The sequence below is a fragment of the Mustelus asterias genome, chromosome 5, assembly GCF_964213995.1.
Source record: "Mustelus asterias chromosome 5, sMusAst1.hap1.1, whole genome shotgun sequence".
In the NCBI taxonomy this organism is placed as follows: Eukaryota; Metazoa; Chordata; class Chondrichthyes; order Carcharhiniformes; family Triakidae; genus Mustelus; species Mustelus asterias.
Window position 1 is genome coordinate 51,176,755 of NC_135805.1, and position 17,608 is coordinate 51,194,362.

At 41.1% G+C, this 17,608-nt stretch overlaps 1 protein-coding gene across 1 annotated transcript in view; it reads right to left on the bottom strand.

The window, feature by feature from the left end:
* LOC144493527 (mitogen-activated protein kinase kinase kinase 5-like) overlaps window positions 1-17,608 on the bottom strand; it is a 154,669-nt gene that overhangs the window by 114,605 nt on the left and 22,456 nt on the right. Inside the window, 3 exon segments of the mRNA XM_078212578.1 lie at window positions 4,144-4,337; window positions 8,324-8,347; window positions 14,096-14,235. Coding sequence (XP_078068704.1) covers window positions 4,144-4,337; window positions 8,324-8,347; window positions 14,096-14,235 — 358 coding nt within the window.

Consider the following 17,608-nt stretch of genomic DNA (forward strand, 5'->3'; position numbering starts at 1 on the left):
GTTTTAGGATTCAATGTTTTTCTACTAGCAGTTTGTCTGGGGGGGGAATTGCAGCAGATGCTGAGAAAGCAGGATAATAACTCATTTTAGATAGGAATGCGCTACTTTGTAGAGTTGATGCACTTTTGTTTACCCATGTTCTCCTGGGATATCAAGCTAGGTTGACAGTCATATGATATTAGGTTGATGGGAAGAGCTAGGCTTGTAGCAGAAAAAAACTGTTTCATTTTCATTTTTAAAAAATAGTTGGTGACTGGAGCTGGTTAAAAAAAAGAGGCTCTCTCTCTCTTTCTCTGAAAGCTCCAAGGCTGTTACCCAAGTCAGAGCAAGTATATATGTGTTTTGCTAACTATGTTTAAAGTGGGTTTTAAGTCTATAAGAGAAATATTGTTTAATTGAAACAGAAATAATGATAACCTCTAACTTAAGAGTTGTTTCTTTTAATATTTAAAGATTGTTCAGTGGTTAAGAGTTAAAATGTTTCATTTTGTTTGAGTTATACTTAACTATGATATGAATAAATTTTGTTTGATAAAAGATCCCTAGTTTGTCAACAGAGTTACCCCTGAAGTGAGGCATCCTTTCCTCACATTTGTGCAAAAATTGAAAAAATATTGGGGTCTATTCTGGCCTCATACCATACCTTGGGGTTCTCTGACACCATAAACACATCATACCACTCCCATCTTGTGTCGGTTGCAAATAAATTGAAATTCTTCTGTTTCTCCCACTATCTGCTTTTTTTTTGCCTATTTTCCTGAAGATGTTAACTCATACTGGGCTTAGGTTACCAGGCCTTACTCAGTTTCTGACACATGACCCGAGTAGTTATTTTGCCATGCAAGGTTAGAGAGGCAATGACAACTGGTTATTCAGACATGTGGGCCATCACAGCTCAGTCCAATCCTGAGCTCATCTAATGTCTACACACAATCCCACAGGGGTCACTGGAGAACTGTCAGGAGTTTGAAATCTGATAAAATAAATCGAACAAAGGCGACAAGACCAGCTGTAGTGACATGATCACTACCCCAGCTAAGATCAGCAAACTGTTAGAGGGAATCACTGGTGTGGTTGTAACATCACTGGACTGGGAATCCAGAGACCCAGGCTAATGCTCTGGGGACGTGGTGGATTTCAAATCCCACCATGGCATAAAATCTGGAATGAAAAGCTGGTCTCAGAAAAGACCATGAAACTAATCATTGATTGTTGCGAATCCATCTGGTTCACTAACGTCCTTTAGGAGAGGAAATCTGCCAGTCTTACATGGTCTGGCCTACGTGTGAGTCAATATCCATAGCAGTGAAAGCCACTCAGTTCAAGGACATTTAAGAGTTAGGCAACAAATGTAGGCCTTGCCACCCACATCGCAACAAAGAATTAAACAAAACTCAACAGACCCAATAAATTCCTGGTCTCCAAGCTGCATTCCCATACTAAGCACTGAGCACTTGGAGTAGAATGTTCTGTTACTGTTAAATGTACCAGTTATGTTCATCAATTCAAAATAACTATTGTTCATGTCGACTGATGGCTGGCCAATCAAAAATGTTTAATCTGCTCAATAAACAATGATGTGTTACAGCGAATAAGATTATTTTCTGGATAATTGTTGAACGGGTTTATATTCAGAAATATCTTCCATAATCTTGGGATTTCCCAAAGCACTTCATAAACATTGAAGCTCTTTCACCTACTTAACAATAGTCACAGGCTTCAAAAGTAAATCACTGCTTTTGAGATATTTCATTGTGAACTGCTGAACCGAGATCTTATTATACTGCATGTTCAGTGGTTGTGAACGCAAATAAAAAGGGATATTCAAACAATAGGTTTGGAAGGAAGTGTTCATGAAAGGCAATCACAATTTAATGTATTTTAAAGTTGTTCGTATGGCATGGTGTAGGGAAGGAAACATGCACATTTTTTTAAAAAATGGCTCAACAATATCATCCTGTGCCTAATATTAAAAATAAGATGAGTGTGACTAGTTTTACTAAGAACTGTGCAGATCCTGTATCATTCGCCTGCAGTGTACTCTGGACTCCAAAGGGAAGATAAGCAGCTAAACACAAGAGAAATCATGCTGGTTTTCTTTCCTTGAATCAGCAAGGCACTCCATCTCTGTTCAAAGCTGCACCTAGAGACTGGCACTGTGCCATCTATGGGAAGCACAAGTAGGAATATCAGACGGGAATTAGAATGAGGTTTGCTTTCACTGTTGCATTTAATGCTTGCATATAAAACACCAAATGTGACTTTTGTTATAGTTATATCTTGGTCTTTCAATCTAAGGATTGTAATTTGCACTGTAAAGCTAACTTCGCGTCTTAGTCCTGATGAACTCCATTTACAATTTCAAGAACATGTACAATCCTAGCTATATTGGAGCACAATTACTTGTAACAAATTTACCACGGGCTACGTTTTAACCAGTTGGAAGATATTCAGACCTTGGTCAAACACATTTCTAAAGTTGTTACATTTATAGAATTTTATCAAATTAGTGTTTTGTGCTGTTTTAATAATTGCTGAAATGTTTTGACCATTAAGACATTGTGTTGCTTTACTGAAATCAATGTAGAAATTAAGTATGTCTGTTTTATTTGAGAAATGCAGATATTTATTTCTTATTAGCTGGGTTTGCCTTAAATTATGATTCAGAATAAGAAAGGTTACAGCAGCAGAAATATAGGCCTCAATTTAGACTCCAGACAGGTTTTGTGTGGGTGGGATGGCCAGAGGCTCAGAAACTCTAACTCTAAGAAAACAGCCCCGCTATTTTGATTCCCGAGTTTCACAGTCGGTTATTTCCCAGCCGGAATCGTAGAATCCATAGAGTGTAGAAATAGACCATTCAGCCCATGGAGTCTGCACCTACCCTCCGAAGAACATCCCACCCAGGCCTAAACCCCTGCCCGCAACCCAGCACATCTATTATAGCTAATCCACGTAACCTACACAATATGGGCAATTTAGCATGGCCTGTCCACCTAATCTGCACATCTTTGGAGTGTGGGAGGAAACTGGAGCACCTGGAGGAAACCCAAGCAGACAGGGGAAAACGTGCAAACTCCACACATAGTCACCCAAGGCTGGAATCGAAACTGCATCACTGCTAACCACTGTGCCACCATGTCATCTTTTGAATGAGCAGGAAGCTCGGTAACTCATGGTCACCAGTAGGCCTGTGGGTAGGTATTGGGAGATGCATTCTATGAAGATCTTGCAGAGGGGAGCTTGGGGTAAGAGAATTTCAAATTTCCTCATGGGGCTTGAGGAACTTCTCCTTCTGGCCCCCCAACATATAAAATCTCTCTCCCACGGTCTCTTTACTTTCTGGTCCTTTTCTGACCAGCATCATGGTCAGATTTCCTGCTCAAACCAGAGTTGGCGCTTGTTGGTTATGCCTAATCTACATTTTTCATGAAGAAAATGGGCAGCTTTGAGTGGGCAACTAAGTGAGCTGGGTGGTTTTAACTGTTCCCCATAGTACCGGTAAGATTAAAACCCATGGATCATACCAACAAGATTTGCCACTGACATAAACATTAATGAAGTAGTAAAAAATACTTTTGTACTTGTGGGTGACACGGTGGCACAGTGGTTAGCACTGCTGCCTCACAGTGCCAGGAAGCTGGGTTTGATTCCCGGCTTGAGTCATTGTCTGTGCGGAGTTTGCACTTTCTCTCCATGTCTGTGTGAGTTTCCTCTGGGTGCTCCAGTTTCCTCCCACAGTCCGAAAGACGGGCTGGTTGGATGCATTGGCCATGCTAAACTCTCCCTCAGTGTACCTGAACAGGTGCCAGAGTGTGGCGACTGGGGGATATCCACAGTAACTTCATTGCAATGTTGATGTAAGCCTACTTGTGACACAAATAAATAAACTTTTTATCTATAGCTGTCATAATCACAGGACTTTGCCACCTGCCATGCATGTTCATTCAAAGATTAAAAAGAACAGATTACTCTGGCTTTGGATTACTGCCTTGATGGAGAGGGAAAAGTGAGTAGATAAACACAATTACAAATAGCTGAACAAGCAAGCTTATTTTACAGATCAGCTAAACATGAATGCCTTCCTGGACAAACGTCTGTTCGATGCAGAAACATGATATTTATGTGTAAATAAACACCTACCAGCAGCTGATGTGTGCAACCTTCAGCAACTGAACAAAGCGATCCACTAACGGCATGCAGATAGGCCCAAGCAACAACTCAAAATTCGGTTGCATTAACTCACTCAATCCCTTCATGTAGCTGCTCTCACAACAGTACACCTTGTTGTGTGGAGTCACCATGTATGGTATAAAGCTGTAGTTTCCACAGGATGCCTGTAACAAAAAAAATACAGTTGCACCATATTAGAAACTCAATTTCACTAAATCTGATAGCAAGTCTACTTTTTCTTCCCCCTCATCGTTTCTTCACCTCCAAACAATGTTAAGCTAACTTTGAGGGGGCAGCATGGTGGCACAGTGGTTAGCACTGCTACCTTGTAGCTCCAAGGATCCAGGTTCAATTCCGGCCTTGGGTGACTGTTTAGAGTTTGCACATTTTCTCCGTGTCTGCATGGGTTTCCTCCGGGTGCTCCGGTTTCCTCCCATAGTCCAAAGTTGTTCAGGTTAGGTGGATTGGCCATGCTAAGTTGCCCATTGGTGTCTCAAGATGTGTAGGTTAGGGGGATAAATACATGGGGTTACACAGTTAGGCCTGGGTGGGGTGCTCTGTCAGAGAGTCGGTGCAGAATCAATGGGTTGAATGGCCTCTTTCTGCACTGTAGGAATTCTATAAAAAAATATTTTGATACATTAAATTCAGATAATGAGTGTGATTTTCTGGACCCACTGGCCACCGGGATCGTCCAGTCCCACCGAAAATCAAAGAATCTAAGGCTGGCCTGCCACATATCCCAGAGCCAGACCCATCATGGCGGGGCTGGAAAATCCCTCCAATGTCTGTCATTGAAAACGCATTACAGAATTTCATAGGGGTCCCATCATGAGGAGAAGAATTTTCAGAATACCCAGTGCCACCAGGACAATGTCATGGATTGTGGAAATTACAGGCCAGGTGCCCTTGAGACCAACCAATCTACTGCAGTGCTAAATCGAAACACTAAATAGGTCCCTCGCTAGGCTAGATGTTTCTCTGGAATGTAGACAAACATCAAATTGTAGCAGGAAGAAGCCAATTATGCATATGAGTATTAGGCCCAAGTAATGCATAAAGTAAATCATTTTAAAATGCAGTCTCATGTGTGGTTTGCACGAAATACAGATGTTGGATTCACCCTGGATTGATATTAAAGATGATTTTTTAAAACGTACTTTTAAACCCTGCAGCAAATTCACAATCAGCCTTATTTATAAAAGGTCATTTTAAGAAATTACACAGGGACTGAATTCACACGCAAGAACCACCACAGATAAAAATCACCACAACTGAGATTTTAGATTCTGCCTTTAAACAACATGTGAATGTTGCAAGTATAGTAAAGATTAATTTCTGGTTTTGTAGAAGCCAGGTTTGATATTACTCCTCGATCCCACAAACCGATTTTTAAAATGGAGAACTGTACGCAGCATTAAGGTGCAATACTTCCAGGAAGCACAATGGCACATTTAAGGGGATGAAAACACAAAGCAAAAATATAACATCCTGGCTTTCAACAATAGGAATCTATTCTTACCTTTAAATGGCATATTAACCACTTTATCTATAAATATGGTATTTATCAACTGGACACAATATTCAGCTCTGATCCAATAAAAAAATGTGCAAACTCTAAACAGTCAATAAGACTGCTACAGAAACTACTTTGAAATAAAATTATGAGCTACAGAAATGGTCTCAGGTGTTAAAGAAAACCTCATGCAATATCATTTTAGCAAAACCTACTGATTTAATTTAAATCTTGAAGGATGATCTTTCAAAAGAGAAAGAAGTCAACCTCAATTTCCTTGCTCTGTACATGACCTTTAAGCAGAATCATGTGATCATCTGATCAGGTAAGTAAAATGTCAAACAGGAAGTCATGAATGGAGCAACATGCTGCCTTAGTCATAAGCTATTTTACATCTTACGTATTTACATTTTTGGGAGGTTACTTTGTTTTCCCAAATGCATTTGAAGCATGATCAGCATTTGAGATCTGCCTTTCTAACAACAGAATTTACAGTTCGGTCCAGGTGAAAGAGGTATGTCGCAAGCTTTCAATGTTTTCATACTACTCATTATGATTTATCATGAACACAGAATCCTGATCCAACAGCCACATTTTCTTCACATAGTTGGACCAGTAAAAAAGGTCCAAATCTGACCAGAGAATATTTGATAGAGACATTGGAAGCAAAAAACGACGACTGCCACCAAACATGAGTACCATTAATGTGCAGTCATATTAGACAGAAATACCACTCAGGTGGTATTTCTGACACTTACAAACTCAGTGTCAGAATGCGTGATTACATTTTGATATAGAAAGCAGAGATACCAAAAGGAAAACTAACACTAAGGCAGTGAATTCAGTCTGTGCAGCTCATGCAAATCAGGCTTATAGCGAATTGGTGGTTTAACTTATATCATGCCCGATGTTTATTTTCATTTCAGCTAATTTAATCCTTTCAGGTTGAATGATTACAGTGTTGTGCCCAAACCCCTGTTACTAATGCAGGCAGCACAAACATCCTCTCAGATGGGTGAAAAATCTTACAATTTATGCTGCCCATCAATATACATTGGAGAGCTTTCAGTAAAGTTACACATGTAAGGCCATTACCTTCGCTAAGTTTGATTCACAGTTAATGAGTTACAGCAAAATTTAGACAATATTTTCTAATTAGCCTGATAAAATTCAATGAAGGCACAAGGTATAATGCATTGTGAGAAAAAGTAATTAGGAACATAGTTCCTTAAAGCACAATGTCAAATGAGATGAGGAAAGACTCAATGAGACCTTAAGGGTATTAGTGCAAATCAAAACTGATGATAGGAAACTTTCTTAAGGAGCTCCTGATCACAGTTACATCATACCTCTTTGCAATGTCATTGGTAACATTATATTACATTTTGACTAGTCCCACTGAAACCACAAACTTGGTGGCCTTCTTGTGTGAAAGTTCTCGATCATTGTATTTGTAATGATGTGGAGATGTCGGCATTGGACTGGGGTGGGCAGAGTAAGAAGTCTCACAACACCAGGTTAAAGTCCAACAGGTTTATTTGGATCACGAGCGTTCAGAGCGCTGCTCCTTCCTCATACTCACCCGAGGCAGGAGCAGCGCTCCGAAAATGTGTGATTCCAAATAAACTTGTTGGACTTTAACCTGATGTTGTGAGACTTCTTATTGTATTTGTAAGGATATAGATTTTTTTTTACATGACTTTTATTTCTAATAAATGCCAAAGAGTTACATGGACAGAATTGGCTTAAATTGTGTGCTTGAAAAATCTGTCTTTCCTCTCTGATAACTTTTGGAGAATGTTGACTTTCAGGACCAAGGACTGTAAAGACTGCCATATATAAATAAATAAGCTGGGTGGCTAACATTGAGCTGAAAAAATTAAAATGGAAATACACAAGCTTTTGAAACACTAGGGTAGCGAACTATGACTGTGATTTGAAAGCTTGATACAATATTATTAATTCACACTAGTTGCAGTTTAAATGCAATACAGTGCTCCTTATAAAAAATGGCATCTTCAAGTATTAAATCTAATTGTTGAGGTCTCACATCGGAATTCTTATAGCACAGAAGGAGCAAATGGGCCCATTGTGTTGCAACAGCTGTCTAAAAGAGCATTTCACTTACTGCCATTTTCCTGCCCTCTCGCCCATAACCTTGCATCTTCCTCCTTTTCAGATAACAGGCTGATTCCCTTCGGAATGCTTTGATTGAACCTGCCTCCACCACACTCTCAGACAGTGCATTCCAGAGCTTAAACACTCGCTGCTGTAAAACGGGCTATGTTGAGTTGACCACTTCACCCAATCTTCTATTTCCTTCCTGAGTTCTATTTACTAATTGTTCTTGAACAATGTTTTGCAAATTAAACAAGAACTTCCAATGGAAAAAATAAGAGTACTGAGCTACAAATTCCAATATAAAAAAATACACGGATATAGCCTCAAAATATATCAACAGGTGCAGGATCATCAAATCTTCACTACTTTTGTCTTTAAAGACTTTTGGATCGCAGGTGTCTTCTGCAATGACCTTACACTTCAGTCCATATTCTTGAATATACTACACTTAATAATCATTAAGTCTTGAAATTCATTAAACAGTTTCTAAAATCAAGCAAAGGTTGTACTTACGTTTTTCTTCTGACAAATAATTTCCTGTAAAAAGACAAAGACAAATCAGCCAATAATATTAAAGTAAAACGTCGACCTATTCACAATGATTAATAAAGGGCAACACAAAATACTTTCAACCACCCTACATAGAGCAAGAGCACAATAAAGTTACTAATTCTTGTATTTCAGAACATTATATTTTAGTGTGATTACTACGAGTTTGTTAAAATATGAGATGAGAGATGACCTTGGTCTGCTGAGGATTCCAACCAGAATATGACTGTGCAGCTGTAAATCTAGCTAATGCTACTAAAACACTGAATTTTATTGTTATACATTTTCTCAGTGGAATGAAAAATTAACTGTCAGTTTGACGCAGTTAGTGGCATCCACACTCTGAAACAGAAACTGAGTTCAAACCTGACTCCCAAGATTAAGCATAAGGTTTAGTTGGGCGCCATCTTTTAGGTATGATGTTCCATTGAGGCCCTATCTGCCTAAAGCAGATGAACAGAGTTCTCCCAGTTTCTTGGCCTTTCTGTGCATGTTTGGTGATTATGGCTGAACCTCAATGTTTCAAAAAGCAAGTAATTAGCTCTCAAGTACACAGATTTCAAGAAAACAATCCATAAATGCAATTTAATTTACCTTACCATATTACTTTGACTACTTTGTGCCAATGCTGTTGAATAATACATTAGTAAGGAGTCTAACAACACCAGGTTAAAGTCCAACAGGTTTATTTGGTAGCAAACGCCTAAAGCTAGTGGCATTTGCTACCAAATAAACCTGTTGGACTTTAACCTGGTGGTGTTGTTAAGACTCTTTACTGTGTTTACCCCAGTCCAACGCCGGCATCTCCACATCATGAATAATACATTAGCCATGTTGTCCACATTAAAGTTCTCCGTTCCCTCGCTACTGACTTCATCCCTCTCGCTGCCAGCTATTCTAAACTGAACCTGGTCAGTCACAACCTCAATGTCATATTTGACCCCAAGCTAATTTTCCAACCTCATATTCACACCATCACTAAGATTATCTATTTCCACTTCTGCAGCATTGCCTGATTTTGCCCCTGTCCCAATTCATCTGTTGCTGAAACCTTCATTCTTAACTTTGGTACCTCTGGACTTGACAGTTCCAATGCACTGCTGGGCAGCCTCCCACATTGTATCTTCTATAAACCGGAGGTCATCCAAACCTCTGCTACCCATGACCTTACTTGCACCATTCACCTATCATCCCTGAACTTGCTGCCCTATAGCAACTCCCAGTCAAGTAATATCTCAATTCGAAGTTCCTTGCTCCAAATCTCTTTAGAGCCTTACTTGTACCATTTCTGCAATCTCTTCCAACCCTGCAACCCTCTAAAACATCTGGATTCCTCTAAATCTGGCCTCTTGACCATTCCCGATTTTAATTACTTAATTATTAGTTGTCATACCTTAAGTTGCCTAGGCTCCAAGCGCTGGAATTCCCCCTCTCCCCCAAATCCCTCCGTCTCTCGAGTCCTTCTTCCTTTAAGAAGTTCCTCAAAACCTACTTCTCTGACCAAGCTTTCAGCAGTCTGTTTTCCTACTACTTTGTGGTTCGGTGATTAATTTTGCTTTGTATATTCCTCGGGCACTGCCTGGCCACCGACCACCTGGGGGGCTTTAATGGCCTTCCAGTCCCACTGGCAAGGCCATCACATCTAGTCCCCATTGGTGGGGAACGATACCTAATCCTTGCTGGTGAGGACCTCCACCGGCAAGGCTATTAAGGCAAGTGAGCCCGGGACACAATCATCCTGGGCTCACTAATAATATCAAAATTAGATAATAAATATTTAAATCAGCCTCACGCCTTTCCTGAGTGTGAGGCTGATCACGCCAGCAGAACAGGGCCGGTAATAGCATGAGGGGCGAGAACCCAGGCGTGAACCAGGTTTTTTGCCTCTTGCACGATTTTAACCAGTTGTGACGAGCCAGTACGATTGCCCCCATATCCTATGTGCAATCCAAGTCTGATTTCTGGTGGGTACGTACTCTTAGCACATTTAGAACAGCTAGTGTGGAAATTCACACAATTATCACACTAATTAAAAGTTTATTTATTAGTGTCTCAAGTAGGCTTATATTGACACTGCAATGAAGTTACTGTGGAAAATCCCCTAGTTGCCACACTCCGGTGTCTGTTCGGCTATTCTGAGGGAGAATTTAGCATGGCCACTGCACCTAACCAGCACATCTTTAGGACTTTGGGAGGAAACCCACACAGACACAGGGAGAATGTGCAGATTCCGCACAGACAAGCCAGGAATCAAACCAGGTCCCTGGCACTGTGAGACAGCAGTGTTAACCACTGTGCCAATGCAGTAGGGCTCTTCCTCGGAGGTTCAGACTGAAGCATTTTGTTGGGACCACAAGCACGTGATATTTTATTCGCAAAAAGAAAATGGATATAAGCCATGAACACATTTCAGCTTGTTCAAGCTGAGAACATGGACAATTGAAGTCATGTCATCAATGATAGAGTGATGAAAGTTCGGGCGATGCAGGAGGCCAGAAACCTTGAAGGGTTGGAGGGCCGGAAGGAGGTTACAGAGATAAAGGTGTGAGGCTATGGCGAGATTTGAAATCAAAAATTCAAATGTTAAAAATCGAAGTGTTGCCAAATGGGAGCTAATGCAGGTCATTAAGCACAGGGTGATGGATGAGTGGTCTAGGCACATGCTAGGATAAAGGTAGCAGAGTTTGGGATGTGCCAAAGTTTGAAGAGGACACGAGGCAGGAGGACAGCCGGGAGAACACTGAACTATCTCAAGTCAACAGGTGACAAAGGCACAGATGAGGGCTTCAGCAGCTGACGAGTTGAAGCAGGGACAGAGACATGCAATGTTAATGAGGTGAAAGTAGGTGATCTTAGTGGTGGGGAGAACCCGGCATAGGAAAGTCCGTTCAGGTTCAAATATGACACCAAGTTTGTGAATAATCTGGTTCAGCCTTGGACTGCAGCCAGGGAGAGGGATGGAGTCAGTGGCTAAGGAAGAAACAATGCTAAACTGTTTGCACAACGTCGCATTCATACTGTTTGTTAAGGCAGGTCACATTGGGAGTGACCTTCCTTAACAAAGGGGTTTTCCCACTTGTCCACTAAAACTTTCTTTACAGCATTCTTTCATGGTTCCCACAGCTCTTCTGACAAAGTTATTGCAGGCAAGCAGGACAACAGTCACTGCAATTTACCTGCCAGTGTCTACATTGATCCTGTTTGACAAAAAAAGGAAATACTCAGAAAGTCAATCAGTAAGGTAATTAAATGCTCTGCTTACCACTTAGGATTCAGTTCTGGTGAATGATTTACATCCAAATTATTAATTGTTCTCTCTTTACAAATGAGAACCAGCCATATATGTATTTCCAACAGTTGGGAGTCTTTTTTTGCTTTGGATAATATTCTCTGGCTAGCAAAATGCGTGCCCTCAAGCTACTATAATAAATAGGGAATTTAGTGGCACTTTCCATAACACTACCAACTGAAAACAAACAGGAGCATGCATTACTGATCTAATAAAAATAGAAAATGCTGTAAAACTCAGCATGTCAAGCAGCATCTGTGAAAAGAAAGATTGAGTTAATGTTTCAGTCAATGACTTTTCATCAGAACCAGGAAAAGTCAGCAATGTGTGCATTATTAAAGAATGTTCTGTCATGTTCCTCCCACACTTAGACAGTAGTAAGGTCTCCCTCAGATAAATCCAGCAATTGAAGTACAAAATGTTTGTTTCATACGAACAGTTCTACAAGATCCTGCTATTCTAAAATTATACAACTGGCTGAATTCTGCCCTTTGCTAGTGAACTTAGCAGGAAGCAAAAACACCACATAATGGCAAACAGTATAAAACAGCCCTTTAAATTTTTAAGAGGATTTAAATAAAGACCCAAAGCAATCTAATTTATTATCTTTAAATAGTGTGAACAAAAAGCCATTCAGCTCTTCTAACCACAGTTTTAACAGATTCAACCACTCTTGAGAGACTAACACAAAAGTTAAGCTCCCACACATGGTCATATTTTACCTGAGCAACAGTCAAGTGGGGCAGTGTTGTCAGTTTTGCCTGTGAACAACATGCTCAATGTCTGCTGCTACGTCAAATAGAAGTGCATCAAATCCTAATTCTAAATGTGCCACAGAGTCTGGTGTGGAGGAAGCACCCCGAGACCTGGATCGTTCCGCCCTATGATCCCACCCTGCAAAGATCTGAACAAATCTGGATGCAGGAAAATTCAAGGCAGACTGAGAGCAAAGAGGAAAGAAATGTCAATTGTAACAGGTAGAAACATGTTGAGAGATTGCTCTTGTGACAAGTGTGGAATGAGTGAAAAGATCACGGGAAAAGCAAAAGATGGCAGATAAGAGAAAAGCACATAGAATTGATAATAATTCCATGCGGAAAAAAATCTTGGGAGGAAAAATGTTTTAAGTGCCAAATCAAAATAGACGGTTGATATCTTCATCATAGAAACCCTACAGTGCAGAAGGAGGCCATTCGGCCCATCGAGTCTGCACCGACCACAATCCCACCCAGGCCCTACCCCCACATATTTACCCGCTAATCCCTCTAACCTACACATCTCAGGGGCAATTTTTTAACCTGGCCAATCAACCTAACCCGCACATCTTTGGACTGTGGGAGGAAACCGGAGCACCCGGAGGAAACCCACGCAGACACGAGGAGAATGTGCAAACTCCATACAGACAGTGACCCGAGCCGGGAATCGAACCCAGGCTCGGGTTCATCCTTGTTCATCCTTCGAGGCGAAGATGATCATGTTGGTCATCTGTGGTATTTTTGGAAGGATTCCAGTATGTATGTAGTTGACTGCTGAGGCCAGCCTGCGCCCAGAGGATTCTCTGCAAACAATTGAATTTTAGATAAGTTGCTGACTTGGGATTTCCTCTGCTTGCGTCTTTTCTCTCTGCTTCTGACATGCCCTGACTTTCGAAGGAGGTGCAATGCTCTTGGGCAAGTTGTCCTGAGGATTTGAAATTACTATCAAAACTCTGAAGTGAAGCCTGCAGACTGTCCTTACAGTGCTTCATATGACCGCAACAACAGCACACCCCAGCCTCAAACTCTTCATAGAAGATTTGCATTTGTAAGGCATTCTGATAGACAGTCGAAATGAGCCAGAATATCAAACAATATATTAAGTAGGTTGTTGAGTTGGTGTCTAGGTTAAGAATCAATGGCGCGATACGGTGGCACAGTGGTTAGCACTGCTGCCTCACAGCTCCAGGGACCTGGGTTCGATTCCCGGCTTGGTTCACTGTCTGTGTGGAGTTTGCACATTCTCCCTGTGTCTGCGTGGGTTTCCTTGGGTGCTCTGGTTTCCTCCCACAGTCCAAAGCTGTGCGGGGTTAGGTGCATTGGCCATGCTAAATTGTCCCTTAGTGTTGTGGGATGCGTAGGTTAGAGGGATTAGCGGGGTAAACATGTGGGGTTACAGTGATAGGGCCTAGATGGGATTTTCAGTGTAGGCTCGATGGGCCGAATGGCCTCATTCTGCACTGTAGGGTTTCTATGATTCTAAAAGGTGATGTACTCCTGGTTTCTTTCTGAACAATTGGCAATATTCCTCACATTTTAGCGGAAACGAGCTCTCAGAACTCCAATAATTGCATTTTTTAAGTTGAGTCCAAGTATTTCTGTGACAGAGATGCAGCCCTTTGTACTACTGTAATGATCAATTTATTACCCACAACATGAAGCACCAGGAAATACAAAGCCACCTAACTTTACCTGCAGTGACTGAAGTGTGTCTGAATTTGTATCACAGTATAAAATTATATTATTTGCCATGCTGAAGCTCTCCCGCACTCCGAGATGGTAGAACAAGGAAGGTTGACGGAAAGCATCGCTCATCTCCACCACGGCAATATCTGCAAACAACAAATGGCAAAATGACTAGAATTTAGTTAAATATGGTAACAAGTTAAATTAAACACGAAGAGAGGGAGAAACCTGGCTGCATCCCAATTCTTCGATGCGTATGTGCCGTCCATTCAGGATCCATGGGGCAATTATCCAACACCACTTTGAATACAGTGCAAATTCGAACTGCCATTGACATCGGAAAGCTAAACTGGCCTTGGTTAATTTGTTTATCAGAAGGTATGTGAAATTGTGGTGAAAGAGGACTTTGATATTGCACGTTACCTTAGCTTTCTGTGTATACACAGATGAATCAGCACAGCTGCATGAAACAAAGCAGTGGCAAACACCAAATCTTATCACGTTGTATACAGCAAAATAAATAGTATATACAGTAAAGCGAAAATAAAATACTCGCACAACAGAAAGGACAGATTCTGGACTTCAGATGTAAGCTTACTTGTGACACTGAGAAATAAACTTTAATGACCTGATTATTTTGGTCCATGCTACGGAAACTCTATTTTTTCCCCCAGTATCCCATAAATCATCAAGAATTACAGAGGCAAACTTAAGAACACCTGCCTTTTGCTTGATGTCTGCCAAATGCAAATGTTCCAGTGTTCTGGGTAAACAGATCCAACAGTCAAAAAAGCTGCACAGCAGTTTTGGTACGCGCCAGGGTCAATTTGCATAACTGAACAGGTGTCAAACATAAATTTAAAATTGACAGAAATCCAGGAAAAAAAGGAAAAAAAAAACACTTTTTCTTTCCAGGGTCTTACGTGAACAACAAACTGGCGAGCACAAAAATAAAAGCAATTTTTTTTTCACCTTTAAAGTTGCTTCTTATCCACCATATTTCACAAAAGAACACTGCACAAAGGTTAATGCCCAATATCGAAAACAGAAAATGCTGGAAAGTCTCAGCAGGTCTGACAGCAAGTGTGAGGAGAGAATAGAGCCAACGTTTTGAGTCTTGATAACCCTTCGTCAGAGTTCTAATGCCCCACATAATGGCCTTTTCAGTAGATTGTAAATGTGAATACCATCAGCAGTGAGCTTTACCATTGCTGCACAGTGTGTTTACCTCATCAACCCAGTTGTTTGCGCATGTACGTTGCCTCAGGATATCTAGCCAAGGTAGGGCAAGCCTGCTTTGTTGTGAAATTTTTTTTTCCAGACAAACAGTGCATCTGGGAACACATCTTATAGTCACTCGATACCAGTTTTGGAAGAACAGGGTTAGCCAGATGGAAGTGAATGGAAACCGGTTGAGTCTCTGTTCAAAGAAAAAGCAGAAAACTAAGACTGTCCTGGTGGGAGATGGAGACAGAGGTTGGTGAAGAGAAAGAGGGCCGGAATTTGGGAACCATTAAAAGTGACAGAAGAATCATGGATATAGGAGGGAAGAAAAAATAAAATCGGGATAGGAAGAAATCAGTTCAGTGGGGCAGGAACAGGCTGAAATTATGGATCGACCACTGCAGCCCTATTTGCGAATTTTGGAAAGAAGGTAAAAGTGTTCAGGGTTTAAGGATCATGACTTTGGAGGTGTGGGAGGGAAGATCTCAAGAGATGATGAAGTCAGTGACAGTCTGAAAACAGTGGCTTGATGTTTGATATGGGTGGAAGGTTTGGCTTGGACAAGTATCTTCTACTTATTCCACAGAAGGCATAACCAGTACTGACACGGATTCCCACCTCTCTTTCTGGTGTGGAATTGACTGCATCGTTGTTGTGTCCTGCTCTTGATGTGAACTGGGAAATTTCATCAACTTTGCTTCCAATTTCCATCTTTCACTCACTTTCATGTGATTCAAGAATGTACAGGATTAAGATAGAGAATCTGGTAAACTGCTGCGGTGACAATAATCTCTCCCTCAATGTCAACAAAAAGGAGATTGTCATCGACTTCAGGAAGGGTAGAGGAGAACATGCCCCTGTCTACCAACAGGGATGAAGTAGAAAGGGTCGAGAGCTTCAAGTTTTTAAGTGTCCAGATCATCAACAACCTGTCCTGGCCCCTCCTCATGCTGACACTATAGTTAAGAAAGCCCACCAACGCTTCTAATTTCTCAGAAGACTAACGAAATTTGGCATGTCAGTACAACTCTCACCAACCTTTACAGATGCACTATAGAAAGCATTCTTTCTGGTTGTATCACAGCTTGGTATGGCTTCTGCTCTGCCCAAGACCGTAAGAAACTACAAAAGGTCATCACGCAAACCAGCCTCCCATCCATTGACTCTGTCTACACTTCCCTCTGCCTTGGCAAAGCAGCCAGCATAATTAAGGACCCCACGCATCCCAGACATTCTCTCTTCCATCTTCTTCCATCAGAAAAAGATACAAAAGTCTGAGGTCACGTACCAACCGATTCAAGAACAGCTTCTTCCCTGCTGCTGTCAGACTTTGAATGGACCTACCTTGCATTAAGTTGATCTTTCTCTACACCCTCGCTATAACTGTGACACTACATTCTGCACTCTCTCATTTCCTTCTCTATATATGGTATGCTTTGTCTGTATAGCGGGCAAGTAACAATACTTTTCACTGTACACTAATACAAGTGATAGTAATAATTCAAATTGATTCATCTTTAACCCTTCTGTCTCCATTTCTGGGCAAATATTCACTACAAGCCCATGACTCCCACAGTTATCTCAATTACACTTCCTCAATCCTCGCTTCCCTGAAGGATTCCACTCCATTCTCCCAGTTTTTCTGCCTCTGTTGTATCTGTTCCAATTATGTAACCTTCCACATCAATGGTTCTGTCATCATTTTTCCAGTCAAGGACTAATCTTCCCCCATGATCCCTCTCCCCAGTGTGGTTGACAAGGCCCTTGACCTTGTTTGTTCTATTTTGTGAACTTCAGCTCTCACACCTTTCCCCTCCCTCTTAGAACTACGATAGTGTTCCTTTTGTCCTCACCTTCCACCCACCCCTATGTTCTGAAGTTTATCTGCTGTTTGCCTGTTTTAAGTATTTGTAGTTCATTTGTTGGTGGAAAATGGGGGTCCTTCTGTTGTTACCAAATCATTTCTTCCTTAAGAAAATCTCCTCTGTGCCACATTCAGGGAAGCAGAATGAAGTCCAGACTCTATTGAAAAGCTATGACCTTATCCACCCTGCCTCAGTCAGCTTACCTTCCTCCTGCTATCATTCTTTCCTGGTTATAAAAATATATGAGGGAATTGCCGCATTGAGACCTATAAGGATACCATTGCAGGAGGACGAATGATTTCCATGCCTAGAACTGCAGAAAGGCAGTTTGCTGAGTCCTTTCATGGCAGCAATGTGATCACTTTCAAAGTTGATTTTCAGAAAAGCTTCCTTTTTTTATGAAAAAGAGAACGCTAATTCAGTAAAAGTC